At 36.4% G+C, this 23,048-nt stretch overlaps 1 protein-coding gene across 1 annotated transcript in view; it reads right to left on the reverse strand.

The window, feature by feature from the left end:
- Window positions 1-6,971: 6,971 nt before the first annotated feature.
- Window positions 6,972-23,048, reverse strand: part of DAGLB (diacylglycerol lipase beta) — a 59,271-nt gene continuing 43,194 nt past the window's right edge. The window contains exons 6-15 of the mRNA XM_072597861.1: window positions 18,113-18,240; window positions 16,591-16,717; window positions 14,809-14,892; window positions 14,107-14,184; window positions 11,780-11,860; window positions 11,455-11,582; window positions 10,715-10,783; window positions 10,553-10,625; window positions 9,631-9,875; window positions 6,972-8,306 (exon numbers count right to left, since the gene is read on the reverse strand). Of these exons, the coding sequence (XP_072453962.1) occupies window positions 8,108-8,306; window positions 9,631-9,875; window positions 10,553-10,625; window positions 10,715-10,783; window positions 11,455-11,582; window positions 11,780-11,860; window positions 14,107-14,184; window positions 14,809-14,892; window positions 16,591-16,717; window positions 18,113-18,240 (1,212 nt within the window). The 3' untranslated portion in view covers window positions 6,972-8,107. The remainder of the gene's footprint in view (window positions 8,307-9,630; window positions 9,876-10,552; window positions 10,626-10,714; window positions 10,784-11,454; window positions 11,583-11,779; window positions 11,861-14,106; window positions 14,185-14,808; window positions 14,893-16,590; window positions 16,718-18,112; window positions 18,241-23,048) is intronic.

Consider the following 23,048-nt stretch of genomic DNA (forward strand, 5'->3'; position numbering starts at 1 on the left):
ACCAAGATGGCAGAGTAAGAAGTAAGTTGATTTCACTCTCCCTCATTGACCTCTGAAAGACCAGAAAATATCACCCCAGGAAAAACCCAGGAACAACTAAGCCAGCAGAAAGACAGGGTGCAGCAGTCTTACAGCCCAGGAAGGTTGGGGGAATTAAGGCCTCTTGCTCTGGGGGACCAATACAGGGCAGGAGGTGTCCCATCAAGCCAATGGTAATCCCCACTTCAGCAAACCAGTGGGAGACCCTGAATCTCAGGGTGCTGGAGCTGGCAAGCACCAATACCAGGACTCCAAAATGCTTCAGCACAGGGAGGGTAACTGGCAGATAACAGCTCAGAAAACTACCACGTACACTGGTAGGCAGGTGTTCTCCAGCAGCCAAACCTTCCAGAGCTTTAAAGAAGCCCAGGTGAGCAGGTGTCCCGGGTCAAACCCCATCCTAGCCCAAGAACTCCAGTGTTGCTGACCCCAGCTCAGCACCAGGCAAGCCATCAGACCCCTACAGCCTCCAGCTGGCAGCACTTGAAGCCCCACCACACAAAGCCAATGACCAGGTCCACAGCTCCCAGCACAAGAAGCTTGGGTCAGTGCCTCCTGCGCTTCAGCAAGGGAGTTCAACTTTAAAAGCCAGGAAATAAGCAAACACCATGAGTAAAAAGCAGAAATGGACAATGACCATAGATTATTATGGGGAAAGGGAAGATCAAGGCACAAATTCAAAAGAGGACAACATTGTCAAAATACCCACATACAAAATCTCATAGGGGAACATGAACTGATCTCAAGCCCAAAAAGCCTTCTTGAAAGAGTTCATAAAGAATTTTGAAAGTCAAATAAGAGAGATAGAAGAAAAATTGGGAAAAGAAATGAGAGGTATGCAAGAGAGAGGCAAAAGCTTGGAAAAGGAAAGACAAAAATGAACTGTGGAAAACAAGTCCTTTAAAAAGTAATATGGGCCAAATGGAAAAAGAGGTACAAAATCTAACAGAAGAAAACAATTCATTAAAAATCAGAACTGGGCAAGTAGAAGCTAATGACTCTATGAGATACCAAGAATCACTCAAACAGAAACAAAAGAATGAAAAAAATGGAAGAAAATAAAATACTCGGTAAAACAAATGACCTGGAAAATCAATTCAGGAGAGACAATTTAAAAATGACTGGTCTACCTGAAAACCGTGATGAAAAAAAGAGCATGGACAGCATCTTTCAGGAAACCATCAAGGAAAACTGCCCTGAGGTCTGAGAATGGGCAGGTAAAATAGTCATTGAAAGAATCCACCCATCGCCTCCTGAAAGAGATCCCAAACTGAAAATGCCAAGGAATTCTGTGGCCAAATTCCAAAATTATCTTTTCAAAGAAAAGCATCCAGAAAGAAGCAATTTAAAAATCATGGAACCACAGTCAGGATTACACAGGACCTTGCAGCTTCTACATTAAACTCAGAGGGTATGGAATATGATATTCCATAAGGCAAAACAGCATAGAATAAAACCAAGGATCACTTCGATGTAATGATTAAAAAAACGTAATTAAGTGGTGAAAAGGGATTGTACTGGGAGAAGAGGAAACGAGGTGGCAGACAATTGGTTAAATGGAAAAAAAAGTACACTGAAGAGAATTACTCTTCAGAAAGTAAAATGGGCCAAATGGAAAAGGAGGTACAAAATCTAAAAGAAGAAAACAATTTGTTAAAAATTAGAAAGGAAGATTAGATTAGGAAGCAAATGACTCCATGAGATATTAAGAATTAATTAAAGAGAAACAAAAGAATGAAAATATTGGGTAAATCTCATCACATGAAAAGGCACAAAAACCTATTATCATAGAGGGAAAGAAAGGAAAGAGATGAGCATTGTTTGAACTTTACTCTCATCACATTTGGCTCAAAGAGGAAATAACATAATCATTTAGGTATAGAAATCTAATTTACCCTATAGGAAGTAGGAAGGAAAAGGGGAAAGAAAAGGGAGGGGGTGGATAGAAGGAAAAAAGTGGTAAGGGAAAAGGGAAAGAAGAAGGAGCGGAGCTGATAGAAGGGAGAGAAGAGGAAAGTGGTGGTCAAAAGTAAAACTTTTAAGGAGGAAAAATGGGGACAGGGGAAAAGAGGATGGAGAGAAAGACACAGATAGTAATCGTAACTGTGAATGTGAATGGAATGAACTCTCCCATAAAATGGAAGCAGATAGAGCAGATTAAAAATCAGAAATATGTTAAAAGGCTGAAGCAGAATATATTATACTTCATAAAAAAAGCAGAGCTAGCAATCCTGATCTCAAACAAAGCAAAGACAAAAATAGATCTAATTAAAAGAGATAAAGAAGGAAACCACATCCTGCCAAAAGGTACCATAGACAATGAAATAATGTCATTACTAAACATATATGCAACAAGTGTGGTATAGTATCCAAATTCTTAAAGAAGGTCAGAAAGTTAAAAGAAGAAATAGACAACAAAACTATACTAGTGGTGGAACTCAACCTTCTCCTCTCAGAACTAGATAAATTTAACCACAAAGTAAACAAGAAAGAAGTTAAGGAGATGAACAGAATTTTAGAAGAGTTAGATATGGTTGACCTCTGGAGAAAACTGAATGAGAATATAAATGAATATACCTTTTTCTTGGCAGTTCATGGAACCTACATGAAAACTGACCATATATTAGGGCATAAAAACCTCACAATTCAATGCAGAAAGGCAGAAATATTAAAAGCATCCTTTTCAGATCATGATGCAATAAAGATTACATGTAATAAAGAGACATGGAAAGAGAGACTAAAAATTAGTTGGAAACTAAATAATCTAATCCTTTAAAGCATGAGTGGGTCAAACAACAAATCATAGAAACAATAACTTCATCCAAGAGGATGATAATGAGACAACATACCAAAACTTATGGAACAGTGAAAGCAGTTTTTGGGAAGTTTTATATCTCTAAATGCTTACATGAACAAAACAGAGAAAGAAGAGATCAATGAATTGGGCATGCAACTAAAAAAATCCAGAAAAAGAACATTAAAAATACATAATTAAATGCCAAATTAGAAATTCTGAAAACCAAACGAGAAATTAATGAAACTGAAATTAAGAAAATTACTGAACCAATAAATAAAAATAAGAGCTGGTTTTATGAAAAAACCACTAAAATAGATAAACCTTTCATTAATTTGATTACAAAAAAGAAAACCAAATTACTTAACAGCATCAAAAACAAAAAGGATGGATTTCCAGTTCTGGGAGCCATGATGGCAGTGATGGGTAATTGCTATCTTCCTCCCCTTGTTGACCTTGAAGCCCAGAGAATATCTCCCCGGGGAAAAATCCTTAAAAGTGGGAGCAGCAGAAGGGATAAACAGTCTCTTAGCCCACAGGGTTAGGAAAATAGGTAAGGAGGGTCCTTCTTGCTGTAGCTGAAGAGGACCAGTGCAGGACTGGAGCTGTCGTAGGCAGCCCCACCTCAGCAAACTGGGAGAAGATCCTGAGCCCCAGGGGGGTGAGGCCCACAAATGCCAACACCAGGATCCCAGGTGTGCCTCAGCACAACCAGGGAAATCGGGAAGACACTAGGACAGACAAGATCATTAACTGTTGAGCTTGCCTGTGCTCTAGCTCAGCAGAGGAGACCTCCTGTGGCTAAACCACCTTTCCACCACACTTAACGCAGCTAGTTCCAGGGTAACACCAGGAAACCCAAAAAGACTTCATCTGGCCTCTGCTTTCCAACACCAGCCAGCTCAGCACCAGGTAAGCTGCAGCATTTTAGCTTCTAGCTGAAAGAACCAGAGGCCACAACACACAAAGCCTCAAGTTTTAGGCACAAGAATTGTGGGAAGGAGCCCCCTGTGCCACAGATACAGAGATATACTTTAAAAGCCAGGAAAAGGGTGATCATCATGAGTAAGAAGCAAAGCAGAAAAGTCTATAGAATCTTTCTATGGGGACAAGGACCAAAACACAAATACCAAAGAGGTCAGCATTGAGACTGTACTCCCACCTGAAACTTCAGAAGGGAATATGAACTGGTCTGAAGCACAAAGAGCATTCTTGGAAAAGCTTAGGAAGGATTTTAAAAACAAAAAGGGTGAATTCACCACCAATGAAGATGAAATCAAAACAATAATCAGGAGTTATTTTGCCCAACTGTATGCCAATAAATTTGACAATCTTATTGACATGGACGAATATTTACAAAAATATAAATGCCCTGGATTAACAGAAAAGGAAATAAAGTACTTAACCCCATATCTGAAAAAGAAATTGAACAAGCCATCAATGAACTCCCTAAGAAAAAATCTCCTGGGCCAGATGGATTTACAAGTAAATTCTATCAAACATTTAAAGAACAATTAATTCTAATACTATATATAAACAATTTGGGAAAATAGATGGAGTAAATTCTACCATTTTCTTTTTATGATACAAATATGATGCTGATACCTAAACTGGGAGGAGTCAAAACAGAAAAAAAATTATAAACCAATTTCCCTAATGAATATAGATGCAAAAATTTTAAATAGAATATTAGGAAAGAAATTACATCAACTTATCATGAGAATAATACACTATGACCAGGTGGGATTTATACGAGGAATGTAGGACTAGTTCAGTATTAGGAACACTATCAACATAATTGATGTCAACAACAAATCTAACAGAAATCACATTTTTATCTTAATAGATGCATAAAAAGCATTTGACAAAAAAGTTAAGTAGTCATCCTTTCCCAACCCCCACCCTATGATTTTTTTTTTCCCAAGTGGGGAGGAAGGAGAAGAAGGTGGGCTACATTATGTTTTGACACCAATCACTTCCCAACAAATAATGCCACCCCCATTACCATGGTATTTTCCCACCAAAAAGTTAAAGAAACCACATTAATGTTTTTTTTTGACTGATGAGTCATAATGCTTTTAATTTTGTAGTTTACCATTTGTTAACAGAAAATATGGGTACTTTAACTTAAATAATTTAGAACATGGAGAAAAATTGACCATTAAGCTTTTGTTAGGAAAACCACAATAAGACAGTCCATTCCACTTCTGAATAGCTCTATTAGCAAATGTTTCTGAAACAAAAAGGTGAAGGGGCACTAACCTTACTTTGCTTAGACAAAGAATAATGGGGTAGAAATTGCAAAGAGAAATTTAGGCTCTTTTCTTTCTACAATTAGTAACATCATCTCTCATAAGCTCAATTATTATCTCTACACAGGTGACACCCAGATGGATTTACATACCTAGCCTTCATCTTTCTACTTCCCCACATCATGGACAATCTAATGGGCATTTCAAAACAGCTGTCAACTGAACCTCACTATAACCAAAACAAGTACCCATTCTACCACCACCTCTCAAAAAACTAACCCCTCTCCCTCAGGATGTCATCAACTCTTCTTCAGTGTCATCAACTCCACATTCACCCCAAAAACACAATCATTTGCCAAATATCATTTCTACTACCTATTTCTCACATCTCTCCCTTTTTCTACTCAGAGCCACCACCTTGGCTCAGGCCCTTATCACCTCTTTCCCAAGCTATTCCAACAGCCTGACTGGTCTTATAGATGTTTCCCTGTTGGAATCCATTCTCTACATAACTATTCAAGTGAATTTCTTAATTGCACACCTGACCAAGTCATCTCCCTACTCAAATTCTAATGGCTCCCAAGTAAAATATAAACTCTTCTGATGACATTTAAAGTTCTTCATATCTTGGTCCCAACCTAACTTACCATCTTCATGACATGTTATTCTCCTTCCTGAAATGGACAGTCTGGACCACTGGTGTCATCTCAAACAAAAAGAGGCACTAAAGCATACGTAAGGATCCCTAATAAACACATATCCTCTTAATATTATCTTTGTTGTACTCTATTTTTTAAAAAATATTTGCCATTTACTTTTTAATCTGGTTCTGGTCACACTCCAGTGTATTGAGGTTACATGTGTGACATCTTTAGTTTTAGACAATGACTTACTCAATTATCCTCACACACAACTCTGGCTTTTGCATGGTTCTTTATCTCATGCCTGAAATACCTGCCTTACTAACCTTGAAATCCCTTGTTTGCTTTAAGATTCAGCTCAAGTACCACTTTCTACATGAAGTCTTTCCTGCATGAAGGCTTCAGGATCTCTTCCTCCCAAAAATATCTCTAATTCATTTTGTATATATTCTGCATATATAAATAAAAGTCATCTCCCCTATTACAATGTAAATTCCTTGAGGGCACAAATTCTTACATTTTTTTGTCTCTGCATCTCCTGTGCTCTGCATAGTGCCTGGCACATAGTAGATGCTTAAGAAGTACTTCCTGGTTTATATCAGGAAAAATTTCTTAACAATTTGATCTATCCAAAAATGTTTCAAAGGTAATTGGTGGCTCCTCATTTAATGCCCTCAAGCATAGGTGACTACTTAATGGAGATGTTGTAGTGAGGATTCTTTTTTGGGTATGAGTTTTACTAGATGACCGTTAAGCTTCCTTCCAACACTAAAACTCTCTGATTCTTTTGAAGGGAATGTAGATGCCCATTAAGGTGACCCTATGACCTATTCAAAAGACCCAGTGTCAGAAATTTACTTCATGATCAAGCTGCAAAAGAAAGGGAAGAGATTATAAATAAACTGTAATGAGAACGCTGTCCTTCTCTGGAACACTCCAGAATGTGGATGCAATGTTCTCTTTCTAAATCTAGAGCCTCTACTCCATTCCTGATCTGCCTTTTAAGATATTATCATAAAAATTATTAAGATTTTACTTCTATTTACAGTATCACAGTATAAACACATGCAAAACATAATTGTTTCTTGATCACAGAGTAGAACATTAGTTCTAACTTCTTGGAAACAAATTCCACAGAAAAGTGCATCACTGTGCGATTACTGTAGTAACATGTGTAAGTGCTTTGTTTTTTGTTCTTTATGATTCTTGGCCTCCAAAGGGGGGGAGGGAAGAAAGAGAAATCAGTTGATTACAAAAAAAAGAGTTTTATATGAAAGATTTACAAATATCAATTCTGTTGATATTGGGTGGAAGAGCCCTAAAAGGAAAAGCAAGTTCAAATAATGCAGAAAAGGCTCCTGAAGATGGCTTCAGTCAGGAAGTGCACACCAAGGGAACAGTATTCCTTGCCCTAAATGCTACCTCCCTTCCTGCTCTCCTAAAACCTTAGAAGGTGAGAGTTTTACTTAGGCAGAAATCTGTGGCGAGGGGGGCTTACCCAAAGGAGTTTCAGCAGGAGTTCTGTCTACAGAGTGTCATGTTTGCCCAAGGGGTTACTGACAACATTGTGCTGCACCTCTCCCTGAGTATCGCCTTTTTATTGAAGCCCTTTTTTTGGTGAGGCAATCAGGGTGAAGTGACTTGGCCAGGATCACACAGCTGGTAAGTATTTTATTGACACTTTTAACACAGCCTTGTGGAGACTTTTTTTTGTCCTTTTCATGGCTACATATATTTGGGTTTGACTAAGTTAGAAAAATCCATGATTAAAAATGTATTATATATTTGGGAGTCTGGGGAAAAAAGGATCAAATACATTTAAACTTCTGAGACAGTACAGGCCTTGTTAGTTAAGGGGTTGTATCTAAGGTAAATTAATCCCTGCAGATAAATTTCATGACTTAAGATATGGCTGTTAGATAGGATAATAAGAATACCAACCTCTACTTCTTGTGCTAAATTGCAGCCACAATTATAATGAGCCTCTTCTAAGCTGGCTATTGGAGTGAAGCAGTTTATTCCGGGGCTGACAGGGAAAGCAGCCACATCCTTCTTTAAGTCCCCCAAAATAGTTTCCTTATAGGCTCTTCTGAGATTACTTTCATGTCTGGAGGTGCTTATTTTCTATCTTACTCCCAGTGCTTTCTCCTCTTATACCTGATTCTCTTAAAAATGTCATTAAGGTTCATTCCATTAGTCACTGTTCCTCATACAGAAGTTTCCTCAAAGAGTAGTTTCAAAATCCCAGGTAATTGGTCACTTCCCAGTGATGAAAAACCTCTCTCTAATTTTTTCATAAATTATTCAAATACAAATCAATCAGTTGTCCCTGGAGTATCCAAAATATGATGAAAAATACTGTTGTTTTTCAATTGCTATGGTTATGCTACATTAGTATTAAAGTTTCCTTGTGTTGGACAAGAAATACAAGTTGCTCTCTCGGAGACTACACTATCTAAGGCTCTAATGAGGATATCTGGCATGTGGTCTGTTAACATTTTAGGGCCTATAAGAATTTTGCTGAATTCTGCTTCAGTTGCCCACTTTGCACTATATCTGGAAGTAGAACAGCAACAAGATCTGAAAATAAGAAAAACAAAATAAGCTCTCAATAAATGCAAACACAACTTGAGCTAACATCAAAATAAAAACAAATCTTAGGAACCTGGCTCTTTCTGAGGAGACGATATAAAAACATTGTGTATTTATTACAAGCAGAGCACATACGGATAATAGGCTCCATCACAAGTCTGATACCATTTACCAGTTATATAAAACCACCTAGCTCTCCCACCTGAAATAGACTATACGGCAATCAGTGTAACTGTGGCATATGCTATTCATTATTTTGTATTTCCATACATATAACATTAATGTTTTCATTAAGCTGGGGGGGGGGGGTTGTATTTATTTAGTATTTAATTTTTCCCCAGTTACATGTAAAAACAGTTTTTTAATATTTGTTTTTAAAACTTTGAGTTTCAAATTCTCTCCCTTTTCCCCTCCCCTCTCCCCTGCGTTGAGAAGGCAAGCAATTTCATATAAAGGTTACATATGTGCAGTCATGAAAAACATATCCGTAATAAGTCATGTTGTGAAAGAAAACAGACAAAAAAAAAAAACTCAAGAAAAATAAAATAGAAAAAGCCAAAAGTTGCTTCAATCTGTATTCAGACAATATCAGTTCTTTCTCTGGGGATGGAGAGCATTTTTCATCCAAAGTCCTTCAGAGTTGTCACAGATTGTTATATTGCTAACAATAGCTAAGTCACTCACAATTGGTCATCTTACAATATTGCTATTATTTTGTACCCGGTATACTTCACTTTGCATCAGCTCAGGCAAGTCTTTCCAGGTTGTTATGAGAGCATCCTCCTCATCATTTCTTACAGTACAACAGTATTCTGTCATAATCACATACCACAATTTGTTCAGCAATTCCCCAAATGATGGTCATCCCCTCAATTTCTAATTCTTTACCCCCAGGAAAGAGATACTATAAATATTTTTGTACATATAGGTCCTTTTCCTTTTTGTTTTTTATCTCTTTTAGGATACAGAGCTAGTAGTGGTGTAGCTATATCAAAGGGTATGGCTATGAATAGTTCCACAGTCCCTTGGGCATAGTTCCCAATTGTTCTATAGAATGGTTTAATCATTTCACAACTCCAACAACAGTACGTTAATGTCTCTTTTTTCCCACATCCCCTTCATCATTTGTCATTTGCCTTTTCTGTCTTATTATCCAACCTAATATGTATGAGGTAGTTCTCAGAATAGTTTTAACTTGCATTTCTCTAATCAATAGTAAGTTATAGTATTTTTTTATATGGCTATAGATAGCTTTAATTGCTTCATCTGCAAACTGATTGTATCTTTTCATTAAGCTATTTTCTATACTTACCTCCCTGAATTGTCATCCTCAACAAGGTGAATAATTCTTCCAGGAGGATACAGATGAGGATACCTAGTTGGGGATTCTCTAGGAGATTCATCAAAGTATGAAGGTGAGCCATGTATCAACAGACTTTGTTCTCCCAGCAGAGGCTGAGTCAGGTCTGACTGGTTTCCCCCTTCCAATTCTGTTGGGAAGTTATCTGGATCCCCTCCAAAAAGTTCATACCAACATCCATGCAACAGGATCTTATACTGGATTATAACCAAAAACATGAGAAAGGTTACTATGTAAGACCTTAATATTTTTGTCTTATTATATGAAAACTTATGAAGACTCTGGATGCTAGAAATCAGTCACAATACATGGCTAAGTAACTGAATAAAAGGCAATACAAGTGAACATACAAGTGAACTAGAATCAATTCCATATCAATCATTTCAAGTTGTGATCCTTCACCCATCTGAGAACTAATCATTCAACCAATTTAGGTCATAGCACTTTCCTGGGGATGTGTTCCTCTAAACATCAGACAAAAAAAGTCAAGTAAATAACTCTGATATGACCATAGACTACTAACAGCTGGAAGGGGTCTTTGAGGTTACCTTGTCCAGGGCTTCTTACACTTTTCCTACTTGCAACCCCTTCAGCACTTCTTAAACTATGAGTCACAACCTACAGTCTTAAGAAGAGTTGAACTCTAGTCCAACCCATTCGTTTTCTAGACAAGGAAACAGGACAGTAAGATGAATGTCAGTGAAAATGGCTTGTAGTCCAATGACAGGAAGGATTTTTCAAGAGCATTAGAAAAATCTTTCAAGTTTAAGTTGTAAATTTCCCCCGAATATCTTCATATATCATCATGTCTAGGCTAAAAATTATGTTTGTTGGGGAACAGAGGGAGGATTTAAAAGTCATGTTATCAAATTACCTTAGGCTTATTACAATAAGCTATTACTCTCAGTATTCTTCTCTTTAAATCTTCCAAGTTGGTCACACTTAACCTGTTAGGTAAAAAAGATTTTTATCTCTGAAATTTAGCTCGATAAAAACCTGGGTACCCATGTAATTATAAATCAGCCAATAGCCTTACCTTGGGATAACATCCTTTCCAAGAACAAGTGATACAATAAAGTTTTTGGAATATTCAGAAAGGGATTTGCTTAAAAAATAAATAAATAAAGTTAGTTCATTATGACTAGCATATCCTACCTTAGATTTTATAAACATTATAATGTCATTGAGATTTCACTCTCCATAAAAGTTAGGGAAGATAGCTAGCTTCTAAAGTAAAGGAATACTACAGCCTAAACAACGGACTGATTATATTTCAATAAAGCAATATCTAATGTAAACAATATTGAACTTTTCAAAGTAAACATAAAATCTCCATCTAAGGGATTATTCCAATTTAGCCATTTTAGTTAATGTTTTCATCTATAAGCCTGCTAACTAATTAGGTCTCCTGAATTATCCTTCAATAACATGTAATATGCTACTTGGCAACAATAATAACTAAAAATATCCACTAAATATCCCCTCAGATTAATTCAAAACCCAGTGTAGAACTATTTATTTCGAACAGAAGATATCTGCAATTATTTATCTCTTCCTTTACAAAGTGATTATTTAACTCATCCTAACTGCATTGGTCATTAAGAGATGAACTATATGGTCAGATTTGAGGTCTATTCAGATTCCCTCACCCCCACTAAATTTTTCTTTTTTTAATCCAATTGCCATCCTGTGTGTGAAGGCCAAGGGCAAAAGAAGCCACCTTAGTATGATTACAGCAATTAGTCTGTTTCTACATTTAAGAAATCAGGCAATTACCTTAGCAGTCCCCTGGGGGGAGAAAAGGCGTAACACTTGACTTCCGGATAGGAATTTTTGAGCATGATAGCTAATAATGAAGCTGCTCCTGCCCCCAAGCTGTGACCTACTACAACAAGCTGGTATTCCTACACACACACACACACACACACACACACACACACACACACACACACACACAGAAACAAAACGAAACAAAAAGCAGAATCTAAGTGAGCAGGTAACACACACATTTTTTTACTAAATTGAAATACTTATGATCAAAAGACTTAGCACCAAAGTGGAGCTCAATGAAATCTAGTATCAAAAAAAAAATAAACCTCACAGGTGCAATGCTGAATGCTTGGCTCAAAATTCCATCGTTGATCAATCTTTGGTAAACATATCTGGCAGCCTGAGAAATCCCCTAGAAGTCCAGAAAGGGGAAAAAAAAGTTTATAATCCCCAAAGGAGGAAGTTTCAACTCTGATTTCATTTTTAAAAACACTGTATTCTCAAATTCATCTCGTAACTGGCCTACTAACCCTCTGTCTTCATCTTCTCAATTGTTCCATATATATGCTTATGAAAATAAACAATGGGAATGGAACCTTGATATAAAATGAAGATACAGCATTCTAATTGAATCAACAGTCACAACAGTTATTGAGTATATTCTGCGTACTGGCAAGAGAGAAGGGCTAGAACCAGTAAGAAGTTAGGAGAGGGGAGATTCACTCTAAGGTTTTGTAATAGATTAGAGCAGTCCAACAAGGGAATGGGATCTTCATCACAGGAAGCATTAAAGTAGACTATTAGGAGATATTGAAAGGGAATTCCTGCACAGTATGTGTGGTTTGGATTTCTAAGGCCTTTTCAACTCTTAAGATTTTATAGCTTTATAATTCTTTGCATAAAACAGTAAACACAGGCACTACAGAAAAGAGAATCACCACTTAAGTAAAAACAAGGCTACTGGACCTAAGAGGTGTGTACTTCTAGTGACAACTAGAAAATGCTTGCAGATGTATGTGACCTATATACTCTTGGATATCAGTGAAAAAGGAAAGGCCTACACCACATTAAAAAAAATTATGGTAGCACCTTTTCTTGTAGCAAAGAACTGAAAAAAAAAAAGCGGGTGCCCATCAATGGCTGAACAAATATACTGTATTAATGTAATGGTATATTTTGATGGTGTAAAAAAATAACAAAATGGACAGATTCAGAGAAACTTGAAAAGACAACTACTGCAGAGTGAAGCGTACAAATCAGAAGGACAATTTATATGACTACAATAAAACAAAAGAAAAAAACTGAAAATTTAAGAAGTCTGATAATTTCAACAACCAATCATAACTCCAGAAGGCAAAGGTACAAAGTAAGAGATGAATTTTCTCAATCATGACAATGTATAAATCTGTTCTGCTTGATTTTACTTATTTGCTACAAAAAAAGGCTTTTATCTTGAGAAAGGTGAGAACTGCGGGAAGGAGTGGGTAATCAAAATGATGAAAAAAAAAGGAACAACAGATCATCAATAAGACATTTAAAAAATACACAGAAGAGATCAGAAGGAACTTCAGATGTGTACAGGGACAAGCAGGCTAAGGGTGGCTTTACTAATGTCATGTTTAATAAATACTTTAAACTACTAAGTTTCATATACAATCCTCTTTTATTCTTTTTTATACAAGGAAATGTGGGTTTGGTGATGTTTTTCAAGACCATAACAAAACAAGGTAATGTCTTTAGTTAAAGATCCAGACCAGTAAGAAATTAACAACAGAGGCCAAAGCAACTCAAGAACTTGAGATCCAAAGCTTTCTTCATTAGGTGGACAGACTGCCTTTGCATTTATTTTAGTAAATATCTTTGCCATATAGTACGTATAAGCTTGATTTAAAATTTCTTTCCATTTTTGGTACATTTGGTACACCCAGGAGATTCTGATTGCAATCTTTTACAAATTTCAGAACCAATAAGTTCTCAGAAGGCTAGAGAAAAAGTGAAATGAACTTTTTCAAACTCAAAAACATCAATGCAGTTTACTAGTTTAAAAAAAGAAGCTATATTTTGATAGATGAGGAATGCTAATTTAAGCATCAAGGCACAGCACTTCAGTTATAATCTTTCTTGATCACTCTTATTACCAGCAGCTGTATTCCCTTTTGAAGGATTTGAAATGACTCAAAGGAAAACTCTTTTTTTTCTTATGACCACAAATTAAAATAAAGATTTCCAAAATAAGTAAAAAACTGTTTATCAAATTGAAGACATATTTTGTATATGGAAACAAAAATAGGCTCAGATGAAGACTACTGTAGTTTATACAAGCTTCTTATAATTCTGAACAAATGATTACTGGTCTATTTTCATCAAAATGCTTAACTTTTTTCATTAACTATATAAAATGTTGCATTACTCTAGGATCACACATTTCACTGGCCAGCAGAACACACCACCACCAAAGATGTGACTCTTCTGTGCATATCTTCCACCCTACCCAATTCAACTGACTTAACCTCTAGGTAGTTGCCCATTCCCTTAGGAGGGGATTTGAATTTACTCAAAACCCCTTGGGCTAGAGGCAAGTATTCTTTCATAAACTGACCTTTTGAGTATCTCTTTAATGGGAGAGATATGCCAGACCACAAATCACAATGCATATACCTTATGTGCAAAACAATCTTGCACCTCACATTCTAAATTCAGGCTCTCACTCTCAGCTGACAGATCAGTGAGGATATCCTGTAGAGAAAACACATTGAAAGGAATGTAACTCAGAACTTCTGTGACAGCCAGGTTTTATATTGAGTTATTTGCATAAACAGCTCAATATTAAAGAAGACTAGTAAAAAAAAAATCTAATTTTTATGCAATATGTGTAAAAATATAACACGTCCTTAGGAAGGGCAAAATGTTGAAACCTTCTATGTCATAAGTTATTAGAGCAATTTAACATAAGGTATAAAAACAAAAAACCCACTGGTCAACAGAATACAGAAACCAGCCCCTACTACAGAGGACAGAAGAGATGTCTTTTCAAGACACTGTCCCTACTCCAAAAGGTTTATATTCTAGTTAGGGAGACCAGATGAACTCACATCTATATATAGCCTTTAAGTTAAAATGCAACAATTTATCCCAATTTTCATATGAGTATCCAATTCATTTTTTGGTTTTAATTCCCCAAAGTTTTCTTGCATCCCCCACAACTCTTTCACACGAAAAAATATCCTCCTGCCCCCAGCCCTGCAAGAGAAGGGCCTTACAACACCCTTAGCTTACCACATTTTATCACCCTGAATATCACTATTCATCTTCCATCCTCTGTCCCCCTCATTCCCAGATCCAACATGTCAGGCTCAATACCTGAAGAGACATGGTTCCTCTTACAGCTACTACAATAGTTTCTTTCCTATGATCCAAAGCCACTAAAAAAGGAAGTTCAAACACCTAAGGATCAAAAACATAATAATAATATTAAACATTTAATTAAAAAAATATTAGAGGCTTAATATTCAATTCAGTTCAATAAGTAATCATTAAGTACTTATTATGAGAAAGCATTGTTCCAGGGATACAACGGATTCTTGTTCTCAAAGAAGCTCATGCAGTCTACTGAAGAGGATACAAGGGCAGAACAAGGTAAAAGAAGAGAAAGAAAGCACTGGAGACAACAGAGAAGACTTCAAGGAGATGCTAGCACATGCACTGAATTCAGGAGGAAGAAAATTATTCTCAGAGGTGAGAATGTGGAGGAGGTGAAAGAGGAATGCATTCCATATATAAAGCACTACTTGTGAAAATGCACAGAGGTGGGAAATGGAATATCACATTTGGGGAAATAGCTAGTAAGCAGTCCAATATGCTTAGAACATACCAGTCTGGGAGAAAAATAGTTCAAAAATAAGGCTGGATAGGAAAGTTGGAAGCAGGCCAAAGAAGGACTTAAGAGTTTATATTTTATCCTCGAGGCAAGAAGGTGCTACTGAAGGTTTCTGAGCAAACAAGTAACATGACGTAACAGAATGAAGGAAGAAAGTAAAAGCAGGGAGAACAACACAGAAGCTGAAGCAGCCCACGGAAGAGAACATGGATTAGGTTGGTAGATGCAGGCAAAGAGGGAAGGTGATGGATTCAAGAGAGGTTGTGGTTAAAGATCAACAAGACTTGGTAGCTGCCTGGAAATGCACAGGAATTGGTGAGAGAAAGGGAAGAGTCTTGGATTACTCTGAGGTCACAAGCCTGGGTGACTGAGAAGATACTGGTGGAGTCTGGACGAGGAGAAGGTTTAGGAGAAAAAATAAGGAGTTTTAGTTGCCTACAGAATATCCAGAAGGAAATGTGCGATATGCAGCTGGTAATGTGAGACAAGATTTGAGGAGAGCTAGATACCTAGATCTTAGTCATGTGTGGAAATGATGCTTGATCCAATGGAAGTGAATGAGCTTGCTGAGAAAGAATACTAATGAGAAAAGAAGAGAGGGTTCAGGAAAGAACTTTATGTGACACCCACACTAAGAAGACAAGAAATGAATAAAGAACCAGCAAAATTGAGAAGGAACAGTCAGATAGAAACAAAGAAAACTAGGAAAGCAGTGTCACAAAAGTAAAAAAGGTGGAGAGAACACACAAGAAAAAGAGGTGGCTGATAACCTAAAAAACTGCAGAGGCATCAAATAAGATAAGAACTGAGAATAAGTCAATAATGGATTTAGAAAACATCAGTGAGCTTGGAAAGGGTTGATTCAATGGAGTCAGAAGCTAGTTTGCAAAGATCACAGGATCATATATTTAGAATTGAAAAGGATGCCAGGGATCGTATAGTCCAAACATTTCATTTTAAGATGAAGAAACAAGGCCAGAGATGTTAAGTGGCTGGTCATGGGGGTGGAAATAAAGAGGGGGTGGAGGGAAGCAGGGGAGGTGTAGATGGGGAAGATGTGTATTCACATAGGCAGTGAAGAGAGAGAATACTTTCCAGGGGCTTGACAATGAAATGGAGGAAATTCAGGATCATATATTCAGGGAACAGCAAGGTCAAGTGAAATTTTTTAAAGAATGGGATAGACAAGGTATTTGTGTGTCTTTTTTCATCCCATCTTGTTTAACATTACATAGAAAAATTAGCACAAAGTTTTGCTAGCCTACCTTATCATGAAAGCTGATGTGAATGAAATCCCTATATTGTAGCCCAGTTGTCTGTAGGATGGATCCAAAATGACAATTGAGATGATCACCTCCAATAAATTCATATTCTGCTGTTCTGTTTCTGCAACTAAGAAAACAGGTTAAAAATAAAGTTATTAGGGCAATCTGAGTTACAAATCAAGAAAAAAACTCTTCACTATCAGTGCCTAGGAGAACAAAAAAAAGGAACTAGATTTTCTACTTTCCAGATGTTTGACTACCAGGGACCTTTTAGAAGAGGAAGACAATTATTATTTAAGAACAAAAGGCAACAAGAAGAACATAGAGGTGCTCTTAAAAGTAGATAATTTGGCAACACAATTTTAATTCCCCAATAGCAGGAAAATAGAACTAGTGAATTTTCATTTAAGCAGGGATCATACAAAATCTTCATCTTTGTCAGTTATCAAAATCTCCAGAACTGGACCAAAAGAAAAGCCCAGGATTTTGCAAAGTAGTGCAGAAAGTTTGAGACATTTTAGACCTCACTGAAATAAAAGAAAATATAAATACTACCATCTCTGTAAAGGTTTGAACTCTACTTAGAGAAATGTTTATTTCTTCCTTAGGCAGCAGGAGTTAATTTTGATATTTCTCATTATTTCCAAACTTGATTTCTCAGACTCTGGTATTCCTATGAATGTGGAAAAGCAGCTAGATTCATGTAGCAATCATTAAACTTGAGCAATTTAAAGTTCAGATTTATATTTGGCTTGATAAATTGGATATAATTATTAGTCACATTATATTTGATCTGTTCTCTGAATGGTGATTGCTGGTACCACACCTTTGCAGCTTTAAGAGCAAAAGGGATCACTACTCTGTACTGCTTTTTGAATACAATTATGCCAAAATTAACAGATGAATAGAGTGGCTTTTCCATGTACATTCAACTGCAGTATTAATGTTATTTGACTGGCAATATTTCTTATTTCATGTTTTAAAATCTATGATACTGTTTTGTGTTAGGGCCTAGTTTTTTGCATTATGAATTTAGAAAATAATTTACAGAAATGCTGTTGATTTTTGGAATGATATCTAATAATGTGATACATTTATATCATTAGAAAATTAGGCCCTCTTCTGATTCAAATGCTGTGATTTTATGGAGTTTAGTTATTCTTATTGGATACTTTTGTCGGGAACTAAAAAAAAGGACATATATTATTATCATAACTAGCTGCATCTGGAAAGTAGAAAGTAACTACTCAGGGCATGCTAACCTGGGGCAGTTAGGTGGCCCAGGGGATAGAGCACCAGCCCCAGTGTCAGAAGAACCTGAATTCAAATTTGACTTCAGACACTGATTAGCTGGGCGAGTCACTTAACCTAGTTTGCCTGAGTTTCTCATCTTCAAAATGTGCTGGAGAAGGAAACAGCAAATCATTCCAGTATCTTTGCCAAGAAAACCCCAAATGGGGACATGTAGAGTCAGACACAACTGAAACAACTTGACAACAATGACAAAAGTATGCTAACCTACCAATCACCACCAATCCTGCAGAAACCTGTGAACGGATTTGTATAAATATAGAGAGGCCAACCATAAGCAGCTGCTGCAAACTGTACATAATGGTGACAATTTTCCAGTTCTGCATCCAGATCGGACTCCTAAAGGGGAAAAAAAAATTCTTGTTTAGTTCAGTCAAATGCAGAAAATGCCAATACACAGAAGACCTGGGAGAGACCTAAAATTTCATTCTCACAGTTTTATGACAACCTCTGACTAAAAATATATAAAGGATATGAAGCAGCAAAGTGGCCCTCAAACAAAGACTGATGCTAATACTTTTTTCAGACTGTTTCGATATAGTGCAGCATTAGGCCTTTAATAAACTTTCAGGACACATTGTTATTGATATTTTTGCTGAATTTTCCCCTTATTCCTCTTTTTATTTAAAAAGTATTATTTGTTATATGAAATGTCTCTCTAGAAAGGGGAAGAAAAGGAAAAACTGTGGTAATATAAAAGACATAAAAGATAACAATAAAACAAAAAATAACAATAAAAATTTATTTTAAAAAACATGGTACGGCATCCTAGTTTTTTGCTATATGTATAACACAACTAAAGGAGAAGGAAGGGACAAATTCTAGGAGCTCCAAGTAGAGAGTCTGATAACACCAAAGATGTGAGAAATCATTAATCTCTCAGAAAGAGAAAGGGGAGAATGGATTTGAGTTAAATCAGTAATAATAATAATGATGATGATGATGATGGTAGCTGTAATTTACATAGCACTTACTATGTATCAGGCACTGTTGCTAAGAACTTTTAAATTATTATCTCATTTGGTCCTCACAATAACCCTGAGAAGTAAAATGCTATTATGATCCCCATTTTACAGATGAGGAAATTGAGGCAAACAAGAAGTTAAATGAGTTGCCCGGGGTTATGCAACTAGTGTGTCTGAGGCCAGATGTGAACTCAGGTCTTCTGATTCCAAGCCCAATACTCTATCCATTTCAACACCTACCAGCTTCAATATATAACATTAAGACTAGTCACTACATTATCCCCTTCACGTCAAAACTTCATGCCCATCTATCAAAGAATATTTTCTAAAGGAAGACCCTCCATTGGAGATATGGAAGTCAATGTGATTGGTAGAATTCATTTTATGGAAATGTGCATTATAGCTAACCAACTTTATTAGCTGCTATCTATATATGCAATAAAGACTGCATGGAGAAAATTAAAAAGCAAGTATATTGTCATCTTTTTAGGATACTAACTCAAGTCACAGTCATATAACCTTGAAACTAAAAAGAACCTTAGCAATCATCTAGTCTAACTCCTTCTTGTAGCAAATTTGAAAACAGGTCAAACAACTCATAGGTGTTTGACTAGCACCCTGATCCTCTCATGTTTTTTCCACTACACTACATTTCCTTTAACTCAGGTTGTACCAACTCTTCTGTAAGAAGCATATTCATCCTAGAACACCACTGGTGAAAATCTCTCAAATCCTATCTGCTGAAGAAAAATAAGCAAAATGAATCAATGACCTAAGAGTATACTTCTTGCTTATCAAGCTGGGGTCATCCACACTGCTCTAACTACTTTCCCAGCTGCCTCTTACAACATGACAGAGGCATGCTGAGAAAAGATGGAGGAGCAGAATAGAGCTTTATGTGATGCAAGAAGAAATAATTTTACTCCACATGACAACCAATTTGATCTCCACAAAAGTACAATTTAGGGTCTCCTCTATCCTAAGTTTATTACAAAAAGGGAAGGGTAAGAGAGGATGTCACTCTGAATAATTAAATTTACTTTTTGATGACTGTGAAATGTAAGGTTGAGTTTGCTTTAACAAGAGGCAAGGTAATGAACAGAGAGACTGGGCAATTTTCTTTTCCAAAAGCAAAAGATCATTTCTGTGAATAAAAACTATGCCATCTTTCTATATTACTAACAAAGTCCAATAGCAAGAGAAAGAAAGAGAAATTCCATTTAAAGTTATTGTAGACAGATGCACACAATTACAAAACACTTTTCACACAAATAAAGTCAGATCTATATAACTGGGAAAATATCAGTTGCTCATGGGTAGCCCAAACTAATATAATAAAAATGGCAATTCTACCTAAATTAATTTACTTATTCAGTACCATGCTAATCAAACTTTCAAAAATTATTTTGTAGAACTAGAAAAAACAGTAACAAAACTCAAATGGAAGAACAAAAAACCAGAATATCGAGGAAATTAATGAAATGAAATGCAAGGGAAGGTGGCCTAGCTGTACCAGATCTTAAATTGTATCATAAAGTAGCAATCATCAAAATTACATGGTACTAAGAAAGAGTGATGGATCAGAGGAATAGGGTAGGTAGGCAAGACACAATAGTCAATGACCACAGTAATGTACTATTTGATAAATCCAAAGATTCCAGCTTCTGGGATAAGAACTCCCTATTTAACAAAAACTGCTGGGAAAACTGGAAAACAGTATGGCAGAAACTAGGCATAGATGAACATCTTACACCCCATATCAAGATAAAGTCAAAATGGGTATGGGATTTAGATATAAAAACTGATATTATAAGCAAATTAGGAGAGCAAGGAAGAGTTTACCTGTAAGGTCCATGGAGAAGGGAAGAATATATGACCAAATAAGATGCAGAAAACATTATAAATTACAAAATGGATGATTTTGATTACAATAAATTGAAAAACATTTGCACAAAGACAACACAACCAAGATTAGAAGAGAAGCAGAAAGCTGGGAAACAATCTTTACAGCCATTGTCTCTGATAAAGGTCCCATTTCCTTTTTTTGCAAATTAATTTATTTGTTTTCAGTTTTCAACAATTACTTCCATAAATTTTAAATTTTCTCCCACACCCTCCTAAAGATAGTATACAATTTTATTTGGGTTCTACACATATTCTTTTATTTTTTTTAATGTTTATATATTTATTTTTAGTTTTCAACATTCATTTCCACAAAATTTTGAGTTTCAAATTTTCTCTCCATCTCTCCTCACTCCAAAAAACCGTGCATTCTGATTACCCCTTCCCCCAATTTGCCCTCCGTTCCCTTATCCCCATCTTCTCTCTTTCCTTGCAGGGCAAGATAGATTTCTATAACCGATTACCTGTATTTCTTATTTCCCAGTTGCATGCAAAAACAATTCTTAACATTCATTCCTAAAACTCTTGAGTTCCAACTTCTCTCCCTTCCTTCCTCCCCACCCACCCCCACTGAGAAGGCTAGTAATTCAATATAGGCTATCTATGTGTAGTTTTGCAAAAGACTTCCATAATAGTCATGATGTGTAACAACATAACTAACCATATTTCCCTCCATCCTATCTTGCCCATTTATTCTGTTTTCTCTTTTGACCTTGTCCCTCCCCAAAAGTATTTACTTCTAATTACTTCCTCCTCCCATTTGCCCCATTCCATTTCTCCCTTTCTCTTCTCAATATATTTGTCTCTCACCCCTTAATTTTATTTTTTAGATATCATCCCTTATCTTCCACTTACCCAGTGCTCTGTGTGTGTACATGTATGCATGTGTGTGTCTGTGTATAATCCCTCCAACTACCCAAATACTGAGAAAAGTTTCAAGAATTACAACTATTATCTTTCCATGCAGGAATGTAAACAGTTCAACTTTAGTAAGTCCCTTGAGATTTCTCTTTCTTGTTTATCTTTTCATGCTTCTCTTGATTCTTGTGTTTGAAATTCAAATTTTCTATTCAGCTCTGGTCTTTTCATTAAGAATGCTTGAAAGTCCTCTATTTCATTGAATTACCACTTTTTCCCCTGAAGTGTTATACTCAGTTTTGCTGGGTAGGTGATTCTTGGCTTTAATCCTAATTCCTTTAACTGCTGGAATATCATATTCCAAGCCCTGGGATCCCTTAATGTAAAATCTGATAGATCTTGTGTTATCCTGATTGTATTTCCACAATATTCGAATTGCTTCTTTCTGGCTACTTGCAGTATTTTCTCCTTGACCTGGGAACTCTGGAATTTGGCTACAATATTCCCAGGAGTTTCTCTTTTTGGATCTCTTTCAGGAGGTGATGAGTGGATTCTTTCACTATTTATTTTACCCTCTGGTTCTAGAATATCAGGGCAGTTTTCCTTGATAATTTCATGAAAGATGATGCCTAGGCTCTTTTTTTGATCATGGCTTTCAGGTAGTCCATAATTTTTAAATTGTCTCTCCTGGATTTATTTTTCAGATCAGTTGTTTTTCCAATGAGATATTTCACACTGTCTTCTATTTTTTCATTCTTTTGGTTTTGTTTTGTAATTTCTTGGTTTCTCATGAAGTCATTAGCTTCCATCTGCTCCATTCTAACTTTTAAAGAACTATTTTCTTCAGGGAGCTTTTGAACCTCCTTTTCCATTTAGCTAATTCTGCTTTTTAAAGTATTCTTCTCCTCAGTGGCCTTTTGGACTTCTTTTGTCAACTGAGTTAGCCTATTTTTAAAGGTGTTATTTTCTTCAGCATTTTTTTGGGTCTCCTTTAGCAAGCTGCTGACTCACTTTTCATGATTTTTTTGGCATTGCTCTCATTTCTCTTCCCAATTTTTCCTCCACCTCTCTTACTTGATTTTCAAAATCCTTTCTGAGCTCTTCCATGATCTGAGACCATTGCATATTTATTTTGGAGGTTAGGATGCAAAAACCTTGACTTTTAGGTCTTCCTCTGATGGCAAGCATTGTTCTTCTTCATCAGAAAGGATAGGAGAAGATACCTGTTCTCCAAGAAAGTAGCCTTCTATAGTCTTTTTTCCCCTTTTTTGGGTATTTTTCCCAGCAAGTTACTTGACTTTTGAGACCTTTGTCAAGAGGAGGAGACCTGTAAGTTCTCAGTTTCTCCAAGGTGGCACAATCGAGGGAGAGGAGTTTGCTCCTCTCCTTACTGTGCTCTGGTCTGGGAGATACTGGAAGCTT

Source organism: Notamacropus eugenii, chromosome 3 (genome assembly GCF_028372415.1).
Source record: "Notamacropus eugenii isolate mMacEug1 chromosome 3, mMacEug1.pri_v2, whole genome shotgun sequence".
In the NCBI taxonomy this organism is placed as follows: domain Eukaryota; kingdom Metazoa; phylum Chordata; class Mammalia; order Diprotodontia; family Macropodidae; genus Notamacropus; species Notamacropus eugenii.